Source organism: Mirounga angustirostris, unplaced genomic scaffold (assembly GCF_029215605.1).
Source record: "Mirounga angustirostris isolate CCGP_5_RB_7025 unplaced genomic scaffold, mMirAng1.0.hap1 SCAF_1, whole genome shotgun sequence".
In the NCBI taxonomy this organism is placed as follows: Eukaryota; Metazoa; Chordata; class Mammalia; order Carnivora; family Phocidae; genus Mirounga; species Mirounga angustirostris.
The window spans coordinates 195294312-195311383 of record NW_026991709.1 but is presented as its reverse complement, the minus strand read 5'-3'; the positions used below and the strand labels follow the sequence as shown (position 1 = coordinate 195311383).

Genomic DNA, 17072 nt, shown 5'->3' with positions numbered 1-17072 from the left:
GATATATGTGCAGGATCAACCACAAGAAAATGGATTTCTATTGAGTAATGTAGAAGGCAGCTTACCTGATCTGTTGTAGGGATATGGGCATTTTAATTTGTTGGTAATAATCAGGATATTTTTTCTTTGAAGGCAAATGGAAAAAAGGTTCAGCTATTAGCTGCCCTTGGTTATTCCGACAACTCCTAACTGTGTCATAAAGCTGATAAAAAGGATTTGAAACATCCATAAATGAAGTAATGCTCTCTGCTTCCGACTCTCCTTCTTCATAACGTGCAGCTAAAAAAAGACAAAAATGGTATTAGAAGGGGAAGAACAAACCATACTTTAAAGCTCTTTTAACGACCTTCCAAAGTAAGCTTTGTATGTTTGAAAATACTTATTTTAAGAGTTTCCAGCCCTCATTAAAGATGCTGTTAGTGCTTCATATAATTGTATATTTAGAGAAATGTTACACAGAAACAGAATAAAGTGTTACATAGAAAACATTATACTGTTTTTTAAAAGTTATGAAATAGTTTCTCTTTTTAAATGTGCCTTCTTTAGAGGCTCTGCTATATGTTTGGCCAGGAAAAGGATAAAGTAGCTATACACAGATCTCAGAACTAAAGCAGCAGCATGTAGTTTAGGGCATTATAAATGTATATTGATACCAGGTTGATATTGGTAGATCTGGTTTTGCTTTAAGTCTCTGATTTTGCCCCACTGATCTACAGCATCCCTTAAGAATGATTTATTCCTTTATTGAGAGAATTTTTAGGTAGAGCTAATCATAAAAACACCAAAACAAAATGTAATCATTTTTATAGAAAAACAAAATACATTCTTCATTTCCCTAAATTCTCTTACAGTGTATAAGGACCATAATTTAAGTTTTTCTTGATGGATCTGTATAATCAAAATCACTACTGCTTGTGGGTAAGAATGACAATCATTTAGTAAGTACTTAGTTACAGTGTTAAGAGATGGACAGGCACAACTCAGGAGAGTTGTGAGAGGATTTGGTTCTAGTCATGGAGCCAGAAGTAAAGAGAGGATCTGAAACTAGTTTTCTCTGACCCTACTACTGCTGATCTTCTCCATAAAGAGCTTGTACCTATTTAGTTGGATTTATACCTAGATATGTTTTGTTGATACTGTAAATTGTATCTTTTAAAAAAATTGTATTTTCTTTTTGTGGCTGATTCCAGAAATGAAACAGATTTTTGTATAATGATCTTATATCTAGCATCTTATTATTCTTATTAATTCCAATAATTTACCTGTACAGTCTTTTGAGTAAAAAACTCAAAAAACAATCTTTCAACTGCAATCCTTATAAATCTTTTCTGATTCTTACTCCTTCATTGTTGTCACTGTCAGCTGGCTATATTTTGACCAAAAGCGGTAACAACATTTTAACTTATGGTAAAGGGAATGCTACAAGTATTTCTCCACTAAAAACAAGTGCTCTTTATCAAGTTAGGAAGGATCCCCTTCTATTCCTAATTTGTTAAGTTTTCATCATGAATGGGAATTGAAGCATTTATCAAAGGCATCTGCTGAGCCAATAATACAGCTTTACTCTTTTAAAGCATTAACATAGTGAATGATACTTTAACTTTTTCTAATGCTGAAGTGACCTAGTATTCTTGGAGTAACCAAACTGTGTTATCATGCATTATCATTTATATATGCTGCTAGATACAGTGTGCTTATTTTTGTTAAGTTTGGGTATCTATGTTCTATCATTTTTATAGAATGAACTAGGGAGCTCTTTTTCTATTCTCTGCAGTAGTTTGTATATAATTCTGTTCCTTGAATGTTTGGCCTGGTGTTTTCTATGGGGAAAGATTTGTAACTAATAATTTCTTTAATGGTGATAAGACTAATCAGTCTTTTTCTTTTTTTTTTTTTTTAAAGATTTTATTTATTTGACAGCAGGAGAGGGAACACAAGCAGGCAGGGTGGGAGAGGGAGAAGCAGGCTTCCTGCTGAGCAGGGAGCCTGATGTGGGGCTCAATCCCAGGACCCTGAGATCATGACCTGAGCCAAAGGCAGACGCTTAATGACTGAGCCACCCAGGCACCCCTTTCAGCTGCTTTTCTAAATAGACACATTCAGACCTGTAACTTTCTCTCCAAAGTACAGCTTTAGCTTCGTCCCCACTGTTTTGATATATATTATTTTCATTATTGCTATTGTTCAATCTCAGGTAATTGAATTTCCATTATAATTTTTCCTTTTTAAAAAGAGAAACCCAGGGGCGCCTGGGTGGCTCAGGCGTTAAGTGTCTGCCTTCGGCTCAGGTCATGATCCCAGGGTCCTGGGATCGAGCCCCGCATCGGGCTCCCTGCTCCGCGGGAAGCCTGCTTCTCCCTCTCCCACTCCCCCTGCTTGCGTTCCCTCTCTTGCTGTGTCTCTGTCAAATAAATAAATAAAATCTTAAAAAAAAAAAAAAATAGAAACCCAAACATTTGAAGACTTTTGCATTTCCTGAGTGTTTGGGTTTTTTAAGATTAGGTGCTTATCATAGCTGCATTATGGTCAGAAATATGTCTATAAAATACCCAACTTTCAAACTGGTTGAAATTTGTTTCATGGCTAAGTACATGATCAATTTTTGTGATTGTTCCACAAGAATCAGAGAAGAACATGTATTTTCTAGCTGCAGAATACTTGCCTAATTATATCCATCTTGTTGCGTTAGCTGAATAGCCCTCCTTAATATATCCAAGTCCTAATCCACAGAACCTATGAATATTTATTACCTTATAGGGCAAAAGAGACTTCGCAGATATGATTAAGTTAAGGATCTTGAACTTGGGAGATTATCCTGGATTAAACTCTGAGCACTAAATGTAATTGCAAGGGTCCTTATAAGAGGCAGGCAAGGTCAAAGGAGAAAGGAGATGAGATGACAGATACAGAGACTGTGAGTGCTGCATTCTGACTAGAGAGGAAGGAGCCGTGAGCCAAGGCATACAGGTAGCTTCTAGAAATTAGAAAAAGAGAGGAAACATTTTATCCCTAGAGCCTCCAGAGGAACACTGGCCTGCCAACAACTTGCTTTTAGACTTCTGACCTCTAGAATCAAAGAGAATACATTTGTGTTGTTTTAAGCCACTAAGTTTATGGTAATTTGTTTTTGCAGCAATAGGAAACAAATACACTTGTGAGAAATAAACATTGTGTACTCAAATCATCTCTGTCTTCACTGGTTTTCTGGCTGCCTATCTGGCAATGGAAAGCAGTGAACTCCCACTCTAGGGCAATGTTTTCACTTTCTCTGCCACCTTCTATTTGCTTGTTTTACATATTTTGAGCTTTTTTAATAATTTATCTTCCTGATGAAATAAACCTTTTATCATTATGAGGTGAATCCTTTTTATCCTTGGTAATGCTTTTTGTTTGAAAGTCCATTTTATCAAAAGTCAATGTAACTATCGTTTGGTTATTATTTTCCCCGTGTATCTTTTTCCATCCTTTTACATTAAACTTTCCTATATTTCTACATTTTAGATGTGTCTCTTGTAATCAGCATACAACCTGATTTTTTTTAAAAATCTAATCTAAAACTGTTATAGTTGGCAAATTTGGGTCATTAACACTGATGTGATTTCTGATGTAATTTTTGGAGTTGTTTCTCTCATCTTTATGCTTTCCATTTGTCTCACTTTTTCTGTTTCTTTTTACTTTCTTGTCTTATTTTATTTTTGTGAGGGAGGAGTGACAGGTTGATCTGTTTTTCTGATTCTATTCCCCACCCCATTTCTGTTCTTAGAGTGACTGTAAGTGGGCGCTCTTCTCTACGTGCCCTAGGCTGCACGGTGTGGTTTGTCTCTAAAACAAATCACCTCAAGAAGACAAGCCACACTTTCTGAACTCTTATGCCTTCTTTCCACGGGCTTTTTCTTGTCAACAAGCTCCAAGATCATCAGTTATCCTTTCTTTGCTATTTTCACTGTACCCTACCCCTAAGATGTTTCTAGCAGCAGGAAGTAGAAACCAAATAGATTAGAATCCTGCCTAAATCAAGGATAAACAGCTATGCAGAACAGCCTGAAAGATCTACTACATACAAAGCTGATTGGCATCTACTTTGTTTTAATAGCTAAGGTTACTAAATAAGAACCCTTTTGTGACAAAGATACTATTTGTTAGGGGAAAAAAAAAAAGCAATAAATACTTTTTAGGTGGGTTTTCCTTCAATTTGTTATGCTACTTATAAGGTTAATAAAGTAACCAAATGTTAGAAGGAAACCTAAACATGTGTATCACTTTTATAACCAGCAAAAAACAAAGCTAATAAAAACAAATTTTCCTTCAATTTTTGATAACACCAGACCTGATTTAAGTTAAAAAAAAATTTTGTAGATGAGTGTCAAAAAATTAAATTTACACTCTTAATAAGTAGTCTACAGTAATTATGAAACTTCTATAGATTTAATAGAAAATAAGACACAGGTGGAAAAATCTGTCCTCATACTTGATTATGAAATCAGACAATATGCCAGAGTAATTTCATAAAACAAATTTTATCTGTGCATATAAACATTATCTGTAGTAAAATAAAGAACATTATATCACACTGCAGAGAAAGACAATGAAATCAAACATACCTCTACAGCTGTTCTTCGCTATTTAACAGATAGTATACTTTTACATGGATTTTACTGCCCAATGCCCTTTGTTGGACTTGTTTAAATGACAACTGACTATGCTGCTCTGATTGTAATTTACTTTTTTTTTTTTTTTTTACATCTATCTTTAAATCAGAAGCTCTGGCCAAGAAGAGATTATAGCCTATTGAAAATACAAGCCAGTGGCCTGGAGGTCTAAGATGGTATGAATGTCTCCACTGGGTTTCCCGATGGCATTACCAGTATTCACTCACTATTTATCATTATACACTTGAAAACAGGATCTGCTGAGGCTAGCACACCAATTGTTTTTATAGAAGTATTTATTTACTTAGATACAAGCTGTAACATAAAATAAGGTTTTGTTAAGTCAGCCAACCAAAGAGTGCAAACAAAACAGCATGTACTCCAAAAATGGACAAACTCCCAGCCAGATCAAAGTTACTTTAATTTTCCTTCACTGGAAGATCCATTGAAAAGGCATTAACTAGTCATAACCTAATGCCTACCAGCTAAGGCAGCATCCTCTTCACTTTCTGAGCCATACTGAAGTGCCATGGTAATTGCTGACAAACGACCCCCTTGGACTGTTCTTTTATTACTACAAAGAAAAACAAGCAATCAGAAGACAAGGAAAGATGTTATAATAATTTGGTTACTTTACAGGAAACAGGAGCTGTTAACAAAGCATTCACATCAAAGAAAAAGAATTTCTATTCAACTGTTTGTGATCAATTTATCTTTGTACTTTTTATAGTCCCCATAATCAATCTTAGCCAAGACCAATTTTTTTTCTCTCAAAAAAGAGGGAGTGGTGTAGAAAGCCTAAAATAGGCTACTTGCAATTGTGTGTTACTTAAATGCAGCACTACTCCTTATTTTATAAAAAATAAAGATTCATTCATCATTACTGGTTAATTCTCTTCTAAGATGTTCATATTCTACAACGAACACAAATTCTATTTTGAATACAAAATCTTTTAGTATTTGACCACAATTTATTTTACTGGAAATATTAAAACACTACCTGACAAATAACTTCTGCTTCAGCATTTTCCAGAAGTCAGGTCAGGCCTACTATAGCACCTCAACCTTTTAACATAATAACCCAATTATACCCCAAAGAATTACTTCATGATAGCTATCAGGGAAACACTAGTAAGCCTAGCCTCATAAACAAGGTCAGTTCTCAGACTAAACACACTCACTCTCTCACCGGTAATACTTGCTAGTGGGATTTCTCTCTTCACCAAGGCTGCCTTTACTGTGCGAAGGACCTGTCAGCCTGGCTGTAGCCAAATTTGATGGAGTCCTATCCAGAAATAAGATAAAAAGAAACTCAGAAAACTGACAGCTGAAATCAGAATGGTGGGTAAACAAAAAGGAGGCAATCATCTTTTGTTGTTGTTGTTGTTGTTTCTAAGAAACGCTCATATATTTCTGAGCCATTACTATACAGCAGGCTTTGCTCCAAAACCTGAGGACTCTGCTGAAGAGAATGGACAAGGGCTGGTCCTAGAGAGCTTATGGTCCCTGCAGTGACCAAGGATCTGGTAATGAAGGAAATGTCAGGGTCAGAAGCTTTGAAAGCAGCCACTCCAGCTTCCATTTCTCGAAGGAGGAAATGGAATCCCAGAAGTAAGACTTGTTCAAAGTCCTAGTCCTTGCACAAGAAAGAGCCAGGACGAGACTTTAGATCTCCTGACATCTGGCTAAATGCTCTTGCTGCCAATATAAATATATACTATTATATTTTACACACAAATATCATGATATTATGTATATGCTTTTTTTTTTTAATTTTTTATTTATTTGACAGAGAGAGACACAACGAGAGAGGGAACACAAGCCGGGGGAGGGGAGAGGGAGAAGCAGGCCTCCCGCCAAGCAGGGAGCCTGATGTGGGGCTCGATCCCAGGACCCTGGGACCATGACCTGAGCCAAAGGCAGACGCTTAATAACGGAGCCACCCAGGAGCCCCTGTATATGCTTATATTATATACATTTATATGTAATACATGTTACATATAAATATGTACATGTATATAGCAATAAGAGCAGATAATAGTGTTTAGCCTCAAAAATCGTTATTAAATTTTTTTTTTTTTAAAGATTTTTGTTTATTTATTTGAGACAGAGAGAATGAGAGAGAGCACATGAGAGGGGGGAGGGTCAGAGGGAGAAGCAGACTCCCTGCCGAGCAGGGAGCCCGATGTGGGACTCGATCCAGGGACTCCAGGATCATGACCTGAGCCGAAGGCAGTCGCTTAACCAACTGAGCCACCCAGGCGCCCTAAATTTTTTTTTTTAAGATTTTATTTAATTGACACAGAGAGACAGCAAGTGAGCACAAGCATGGGAAGCAGGAGGGAGGGGGGGAAGCAGGAGGGAGGGGGAGAAGCAGGTGCCCCGCTGAGCAGGGAGCCCGACGTGGGACTCGATCCCAGAACCCTGGGATCATGACCTGAGCCGAAGGCAGACGCTTAACTGACTGAGCCACCCAGGCATCCCCAAAATCATTTGTTTTTAAATAAAGCCTTCCAGCTGCAATGAAGGGGCCGAGTAAGAGTTGTATCTATTCTCCTCAGAATCACATTATCAACTGTAAATATAATTTTCAAATGCAACATACATCCTGTTTTCCACTGCACTGATTCCACCAGCTTCTATAGAAAATTTGGCAAATAATAAAGGCACAAGGATTTTAGACATTTTATTATTAGTTTTTAAGGTTTTATTTGATTTTTTTTTTTTTAGATTTTATTTATTTATTTGAGACAGAATGAGAGAGAGAACACGAGAGGGGGGAGGGTCAGAGGGAGAAGCAGACTCCCTGCCGAGCAGGGAGCCCGATGCGGGGCTCGATCCAGGGACTCCAGGATCATGACCTGAGCCGAAGGCAGTCGTTTAACCAGCTGAGCCACCCAGGCGCCCCAAGATTTTATTTATTTGAGAGAGAGAGAGAGAGAGCACGAGCAGGGAGAAGGGCAGAGGGAGAAGCAGGCTCTCTGCTGAGCAGGGGGCCTGACGTGGCACTCGATCCCAGGACCCCGGGATCACGACCCGAGCCAAAGGCAGATGTTTAACTGACTGAGCCACCCAGGAGCCCCGATTATAGACATTTTAAAAACATACCTCATCCGAAGGCTTGACTTAGCCATTTCATGATGTTCAATTTCTGCCTTTTTCATATAAAATATTTTTTTTATAGAGTTTGCATCCTGTCAAGATAAAATTACTTGGTTTAGGAAAAAAAGGACAGTTTAAAATGCCCTCAGTCATGCACTGGACACTTTCTATGGCACTCTTCCATTTGGAGTAGGCTTCCATTTACTATCCATAAAGCTGCATCCTCTAACCTTTCCACAACCTTTGAAAACATCATCACAATTACACATAAGTTAAAAAGCCTCCTAGCTCTTTCACAATTAGTCAAGTAATGCACAAAGATCTAACAGTGAACAAGGAAAAATGGGTGAAAATACAATCAACTCTGTGTCCACTGACCTAAAAACTGATACAAAGATACACTTCTAAGATTAAAGACTATGCACACAAATTTAGGATGAAGTACTTGCTTAAATCAATAGCATATTAATATATCAAATCTAGTTTCCCTTCTAAAATTTATTTTAGGGAAAATAATCAGACCAAAAAGTACAATCTTAAGTGCATCAACAAATTATTGGTACTCTACTATTAATGTCCTATCAAGGACGAAGAATACAGGAACTTCATAGCTCGTTTCTGATTTTCACTCGAAGTTTCTTAAAAGATGAAAGTTTATTAAAAGGTGAAAGGTTAACTACCAAAAGCAACTATATCTGAGGCAGCATTCTGAAAGTCTAAAATAATTTTACTCCCAAAAGGTTTTCTGAGAGTCCTCTGCTAAATTCCCAATGACATATTAATTCAAGAAATGTCTATAAGCATCTGTGTTATAGGACTACAAAATTTCTAGGAGAGAATTGTAAAGCAATGAAATAGTCATTTCACACTGTGTGTTGCACTACAGAAATTGCTTTTTATATTTATGAAGTTTAAAGGAAAGACTAAATCAATATTTAACTAAAAAGTAGATCAAAAACAAACCTTACATCTGGCATAAACACAGACATACAAACGAATGGAATCGAACTGAGATTCTAGAAATAAACCCATGCACCTACAGTCAATTGATTTTCAACAAGGGTGCCAACGCCATTCAATGGGGGAAAGAACAGTCTTTTGAATATAAGGTGCTGGGAAAAATGAATACCCCGTGTGGAAGAATGAATGTAGATCCCTACCTCACATCTACCTCAAGTATACAAAAATAAATTCAAAATGGATACATTTAGGTTTAAGGGTTGAAACCATAAAATTCTTAGATGAAAACATAGATGTAAATCTTTGTGGCGTTGGATTAATGCTTTCTTATACAAGACACTAGAAATACAAGCAACCAAAGGAAAAGCAGACAAACTGGACTTAACGAATTAAAAACTTGGTGTCAAAGGACACTACCATGAAAGTAAAAACAATCCACAGAATGGGAGAAAATATTTGTAAATCATGTATCTACTCTAACGTCCAGACTATATAAAGAAATCTAACAATGCAACAATTAAAAAACAGGTAACCCAATTAAAAAATGGGGTAAGGATCTGAATAAAAAGTTTTTCAAAGATATATGAATGGCTCATATACACACAAAAAGATGTTCAACATCACTAATCATCAGGGAAATGATATTCGAACACAATGAGATACTACTTCACACCCACGAGGATGGCTATCATACAAACAAAAATGGAAAACAAGTTTTAGTGAGAATATGAAGAAATTACACTTGCACATTTCCAGTACAAATGTGAAATAGTACAGCTGCTTTGGAAAACAATTTGGTGGTTCCTCAAAAAGCTAAATATATAGTTACATGTAGACCAGCAATTCCAGCCAAGAAAAATGAAAATACTATGTCCACATAAAAACTTACACATGAATGTTCACAGCAGCATTATTTATAATAGCCGTAAAGTGGAAACAACCCAAATGTCTAGCAATTGATAAGGGGGTAAATAAAACATGGTATATAAATGTAATGGAGTATTACTGAGCAATGAAAAGAATGAAGAAGTGATACATGCTGCAACATGAATGCCTTAAAAGCATCATGCTCAGTGCAAGAAGCCAGTCACATAAAGGACCACATGTGTACGATTCCATTTAAATGAAATGCCAAGAATAAGCAAATTCAGAGACAGAAAGTAGGCCAGTGTTCCTAAAATGGGGAGATTGGGAGCAAATGGAGTGACTGCTAACTGACTGTGGTCATGGCTGCACAACTCCGCGAATACACTAAAAACCATTAAATTGTACACTTTGAGTTAAATGTATGGTATGATGTGAATTTCATCTCAATAAAGTTGTTATATAAAAATTGCTGGCTCTAAATTAAGGTATCTACTCTAACCAACGAAAACAACAACAGCGATAAACTAACCTTGAATACTTGAGAACCAGGCTCATTATAAGTTTTGGCATTTTTTGCTAGGAGATCTATATCTTTGGCCATTGCATGAATACTCTTGTAGCTTCCATTCTAGAGTAAACAAAATACAGCAGTTCCTCTTAATTGAAAGTTAATCAGCATGATCTTTAAAAAAAAGAACTCCACATATTTTTAAATTCTCACCATATTCAAAGACTTTACTGGAAAATACACATGTGAACAATATATAAAGTCATTTTCTCTTTTATAAACTACTAAAATTGTCCATCTACACACAAGTTTTTGAGATAGGTAACAACCAGAGCTATGTCAGTTTCACAAAAATCTATAATTTTTAAAAGATTAAATAATGTAAAAGTTGTTTAATTCAGCAAACACACAGTGCTTACTTTGTGCCAAGCACTGTTCTAAGTACTTCATGAATATTAATGCATTAAGGTGGACTTAAGGGTGTGAAGTAAAACTCCTCTAGTTTTATAGCCCACTTCAGATAAAATAGTCTAGTACAGAGGCTGCACTTTTTGAGTACCTACTATGTACTAGGCTCCATGTTAGAGCTGTCACATCTTAAAGCTCACTCAATCCCAAATAATCCACGGAGACTTAGAACTGCCTTCAATTTTCAAAGAAAAGGAAAGAGGAAGACACTCTAAGCAAAAGGTACACATGATTAATGAGAAGGACATAGAAATGAACAGACACATTCTAGAGAGACTGAGAAAACCAAATTAAGTGGAGTGGAGGATTAGGGAAGGTAGAACCATTAAGCACAGGCTGTATAGGTAAGGACAAATGAGGCAAAATCCAGACAGCCAGGCAAAGGAGAGTAGCTGGTGATTTGCCAAGTGAGGATACCCAACATGTGAGCACTCTCTGTTTACTTTTCTTTTTTCTTAAAGATTTTAAGTACTCTCTACACCCAACATAGGGCTCAAACTCATAACCCCAAGATCAAGAGTTGCATGTTCCAGTGACTGAGTCAGCCAGGGCACCCCTGAGCACCCTCTTTATTTGGAAAAAATCCTAGTACAGGTAGTAGGGAGGAACCTACTTTCCACAACAGAGGGTAAAAGTGGATAATAGCACTGCTAGCAGCCTGGCAGCCAGGGCAAGGGGAGATAATTCATGCTTGAGCCTTGAGAGACTAAAGCGAGGGCAAGGAATAGAAAAAATGCATTCCTACCTCCCGCAAAGGGCAATAAAGCAGAGGGGAGCAGTGGGCGTCCAGGGCCCACAGTGGCAAATGACACTGGGAACAGCAATGGCACCACAAAGAGACTTCATGACCTCAGCCGTGTCATGATGTCCCTGAGTTCTGCCTACTTCCCTAAGGCTAGTTCTCCAGCTTGCCTTCCCAACAATTCCATGAGCTATCTGGTACTCTTTTCACGGATTCCCCTTCTACTGGAGTTATTAGAGCCGGTTTCCATTGCACTGCTACAAAACTGATTTGCTAGTGGAGGCACTAGAAACAAGTGACAAGGCTCTGGGCTGTGGAATAGAGAAGAAGAATAAAATAGGAAGAAAACTAGGGTCAGGAAGCAACATGCAGAAAGGACCAGAGAGCCTTTCATCAGAGAAGTAGTAAAGACTATTACAATAATTTGGACATAAGAGGACAAGATCTTGCTTAGGGTGATGGCAAAAGGAGGTGCTTCTATGGGGCTTTTGGAAGGAAGAACAGACAAGACAAGGAGAGAGGTCTCAGAGAGAAGGCTGGGGCTGGGGTAGGGGTGTCTAAAGATCTGATTTGAATTTCAGTATTACAAAAACATCTTCCCCCAAGGTAGATGTTAGGAACCCCAGGAGTTTTAGGAGACTAAGTCATTACCAGTAGTGGCTAGGGATCTGCCTTAAAAACCAGGTGATACATTAGAGAATCTGTATTTTAACATTCTGTGAAAGAGTATTATGGTACCAGTAATTACTACACTGTTACTCTTTACTACTCTCCTAGAATTTTAAAGCCAAGGAAGTTTCTCCCTGCTGGCAAACCACGTGCCTTCAGTCTCATTTCTCAATGAGACCATGTGACACATTAAATTTTCCTTTTCATTTTATCTACTGGGAGCCCCAAACCCTTACTCTGGGAGGATCACTAACTCACACTGACCAAGGCCACATCCCATAGGTGCTCTATGAGATGCTTCACATCCATTATCAGTGCCCCCTCCAAGTCTGCAAACTGGTTAACACTACACTCAGCATACAGCAGAAGAAGCAGGCAAGTCACCTGACCGAAGAGATATAGCTAGTAAGGAGCAGAGCTAGGAAAATAACCCATGTCGGTACAACTCTAAAAACTGGATTTCTGGTAAAATTTAGCTCTTTCTCCCTACACCTTCTTTAACTTCTAATCATCATGTTTTAAATTTCATTATTCATTCACTCAATAAACATCTATTGAGCACCTACTCTGTGGAGAGGCAGTAATAGTGCAGAGGTTAAGAGCACAGACTGTGGAGTCAGAATGTCTAGATTCAAATCCCAACTCTTCTCCTTACTAGCTGATGACTTGAGCCAGTGACTTACCATCTCTGTGCTTCAGTTTTCTCACCTGTAAAACAGGAATAAACAGTATCTACCTCATGGAGTGGCTGTCAGAATTAGCTAATACATATAAAGCACTTAGAACAGAGCAGGCACCTAGCAATGCCAGGTGAGCATTAGCTGCTGCTATTGCTGGAGGTACAGGGAAGAAGGCACTCGAAGAGAACAAAGTCGCTGTTTTCACTGACCTTACACTCTAACATATACTGAAGGTAATTTATTCTGAGACATCCTAAAACTATTTGGAAGCAGATAAGAATAAACAACAAAGCTTTACTGCTAATGCGCCTTTCACAACCAGAAATGTCTATGCCCAGTGCTTTTTAATTTTTGTCCTAAGAGCAAGATTTACTATGCCAACGAAAATTCTGCATTCCTCCCTACAGATAAAATGCAAAAGGGACACTATGCTACCTTCTCCAAAGCTATAATCAGTTATACCACTCCGATCTGTTTATTATATTGCTAATAACCCCTTACAAAGACATCTGTTCTGTTTTCTAAAAGCCCCTAAAAAAGACCTCAGGCTGATCTGCCCTAAACCATATATGGTTACATATGGTCATCTTCATACCTGTATCCTCTGGGCAATGGTCTTGAGATCTATAGGCTCCTTAATTATTGCATAATAGTCTGGATATTGCTGGAAGACAAAAACCCAGGCATGCTAAATAAGAGAAAGTATCCAGGTAATGAAAAAACAAGGAAGCATGCTGACAATCTGTTAATCAACTGAACAGCTCTGTCAGATGCAGGGCTACAGACACAGCTGTACAGCATATTCTTTGTTACAGCTGAAGCAGAAAGAATTTAATTTTAACAAGCTTCATGAAATACACAAGGGCATGTTGTACAAGTTTACAGGTAGCATTTGGTAATTGCCATTATTCAACTAATACACCATAATTTAATGTTTGAAATACTCTAAATTCACAGAATCACAAATTTTAAATTTAACTTATTTATGCCTGGAAATGAAAGAGAAGAGTGTTTTTGAATGCTCTTATAAGCTCTTTTAATTTTGCAATCTAAATCACACAATATTATTCTATTTCATATAAAATTATTACTATTATCATTTTTTTAAGATTTTATTTATTTATTTTAAAGAGAGAGAGCGCATGTGCCCACGAATGGATGGGGGCAGGGGAAAAGGGAGGGGGAAAGAATCTCAGACAGACTTACGACCGTGGAGGCCTGACACAGAGCGCAATCTCACAACGCCGAGATCATGACCTGAGCCAAAACTAAGAGTCGGATGGTTAACCGACTGTGCCACCCAGGCACCCCTCATATAAAATTCTTAAGGATCTACACTACATCAGGTTGCAAGTTTGTTAGCTTCATGTTTAACTTAATGCTTCTACTTACTTTGGTCAAATTAATTTTTTGCAAACTAAAACACGTTCAAGTGAACTACATTAAAGAAACAAAGTAAAAGGGGCTCCTGGATGGCTCAGTCAGTTAAGCGTCCGCCTTTGGCTCAGGTCAAGCCCTACATTGGGCTTCCTGCTTGGTGGGGAGTCTGCTTCTTTCACTTTTTTCACTTCTTCCACTTTCACCCTTTCACTCTGCCTCCTCCTCCCTGCTCATACTCTGTTTCTGTCTCTCATTCTCTCTGTAAAATAAATAAAATCTTAAAAAAATAAAATAAAATTATAAGCACTTTCTGATTTCTTATCAAATATTATCTCATCACAAGAAAAGAAGTTAAGTATGTTAAAGGAATGTTCTTGAAGAGTTTCACAAAGCCCACAGTGCAGGGACGTCTGGGTGGCTCAGCTGGTTAAGTGTCTGACTCTTGAGTTCAGCTCAGGTCATGATCTCAGGATTGTGAGATGGAGCCTGTGCTCTGTGCTCAGCAGGGAGTCTGCCTGAGATTCTCCCTCACCTTTGCCCCTCCCCTGAAAGCATGTCCTCTTTCAAATAAATAAAATCTTTAAAAACAAAACAAAACAAAAAAACAAAGCCACAGTGCATTCACTGCCCCAAGTCATTTCTACAGGTTTGGTTCCTTGGAAGAAAACAATTGAAGCTGACCAAAAATCAAAAGTTGGTCTACTCAAGGGGGAGAGGTGTGGGTTCTCCAAGCTCTTCCAACCTGTTCAAGTCCTTGAAGCCCAAACAACAACAAAAAGCAGGAGGCTACAGCCTTCACTCCGTTACTGGGCTGAAGGCATGATCTCAGGGATGCCTCCTCTCATCTGATTCCTCAGCTTACCTTTACTTTCTTAACCCTACTCTTTTCTTTGCTCGGATCGAACCCCTTTTCTCTCTCTACCAATTCTACTTCTGAGAAACAGTTCAAAAGACAAATTATAACAAGGCCACCCAGGCTGGGGTGGAGTGTAATCCCAGCTGTTGGGTCTACATATTCACAATCCCCCTCTCCCACTCAGCCAGTCCAGCTTGGGAAGGGCTCATAAAGGAAAGGTAAAAACTGCCCTCCCCTCCCAGTCTCAGTCCTTGCTGACTTTCAAAACTGTCACACCCTGAAGGACCGATGGGAACCCACTTTTTCCAACCAATTTTTGCTACATGGTGTTCCCGAAAGCCCTCCTGGAATGGGGGAACAGGATATTAATGTGGTTTTTTTGTTCTGTTTTTTTTTTTTTTTTAAAGTAGGTTCCACACCCAGCATGGAGCCCAATGCGGGGCTTGAACTCATGACCTTGAGATAAAGACCTGAGCTGAGATCAAGAGTCAGGATGCTTAACTGACTGAGCCATTCAGGTGCCCCAGGATATTAATGTTTTATTGCTTCAAGTCTCCCTTGGTGGCTTGACCAATGGTGATGATCTCCTGCAGAGTAAGTGAATAAAGACTATACTCCTTTCTTATAGTTTTTTTATTGTGGTTAAATATACAAAAGGTTTACCATTTAATCACTGTAAGTGTGTGGTTCAGTGGCATTAAGTACATTCACATTATTGTGCAACCACTGTCATTATCCATCTTCCAAACTTTTCATCTTCCCAAACTGAATCTCCAGACCCACTGAACAGTAACTTTGGGTATATACCCAAAGTGGAATTGCTGGATCATATGGTAATTCTATATTTAATTTTTTGAAGTTTCTTAAAATTTAAAACATATAACCAATATCATCTCTGTATTTTTCTAATCAGATCCACACTTAGAATAGTAGTGGTCATATAGGCTTGTTTTTTGTTTTGTTTTTTTAACTTTTTAAAGTAAAGTCTACACCCAACATGGGGCTTGAACTCATGACACCAAGGTCAAGAGTTGCATGTTCTACCGACTTAGCCAGCCAGGTGCCCTTATGCTTTACTTCTAATGTGATAACTGTCCTACAACTAGTAAAGACACATCTCTAAACAACCAGTCTTGTCCATGACTGATGGGGAAAGCTGCCAGCCACTCATCAGTCAATAAGCAGGTCTTGCACACCAGTGACATGCTGGATTCCGACTACATGGCAAGGACACAAAAGAAAATCGGACATAATCTTTATTCTTAAATTCAGGGACATGGAGGGAGGTAGATAAAAAGTAAATGATCACAATGGAGTTAAGTGCTACAGTGAAGTACTTCTAAAAGTATATCCTTGTCTAGAAATACAAGAATGCTGAGGCCATGGAAATTTTTATAGTTCCATGTGCTACCGTGGAACTTTAGCTATGTTCACTGCCTTTCAGTTATGAAGCCACGAGAGGCCCTACCACTTTCAAAGGGTCTCACTTGTCTAGAAAACCTCTTCCTCTTTGGAGTAGATAAGTACTATTAGATCTCTCTCTTCTCCATCACCAGGAGATCAGAACTAAAAGAGGAAGAACTCATTTATCTTCTTCTCATTCTGTCTCCTGAGCAAAGAGAATGTTTCTTCTCTTTTATAAATAAAAGGCTTAGTTTAGGTACTTATTTTGTTATTTAAGAATTACCAATCTTGGAAACAACCCAATGTCCATCAACAGATGAATGGACAAATAAAATGTGGTATATGCACACAATGGGAGTATTATTTAGCTTTAAAAAGGAAATTCTGACACACGCTACAACCTGGATGAACCCTGAATACATGATGCTAAATGAGATAAACCAGATATAAAAGGAGAAATATTGTATGAGTCCTCTTATGATCAGGTACTTAGCATAGTCAGATTTATAGAGAGAGAACACAGAATGGTAATTGCCAGGAGCTGGGGGCTGAGAGGGAGTGGGGGGTTACTGTTTTTTGTTTGTTTGTATTTTATTTTATTTTATGAGGAGTTACTGTTTAACGGATACAGAGGGGTTTTTTTTTTTAAGATTTTATTTATTTATTTGACAGAGAGAGACAGCGGGAGAGGGAACACAAGCAGGGGGAGTGGGGGAGGGAGAAGCAGGCTCCTGGCTGAGCAGGGAGCCCAATGCAGGGCTCGATCCCAGGACCCTAGGATCATGAC

General features: G+C 38.2%; 1 protein-coding gene across 22 annotated transcripts in view; it reads right to left on the bottom strand.

The window, feature by feature from the left end:
• PBRM1 (polybromo 1) overlaps positions 1-17072 on the bottom strand; it is a 116692-nt gene that overhangs the window by 71845 nt on the left and 27775 nt on the right. For 21 of the 22 annotated variants that reach the window (XM_064595270.1, XM_054504695.2, XM_064595285.1 and 18 more), the window contains 6 exons: positions 13241-13309; positions 10108-10206; positions 7758-7843; positions 5839-5934; positions 5132-5223; positions 66-279 (listed from right to left, as the gene is read on the bottom strand). In XM_064595270.1, coding sequence (XP_064451340.1) covers positions 66-279; positions 5132-5223; positions 5839-5934; positions 7758-7843; positions 10108-10206; positions 13241-13309 — 656 coding nt within the window. Of the gene's footprint in view, positions 1-65; positions 280-5131; positions 5224-5838; positions 5935-7757; positions 7844-10107; positions 10207-12648; positions 12674-13240; positions 13310-17072 lie in introns of those variants that run through there. The other variant, XM_064595332.1, reaches the window with a different exon arrangement.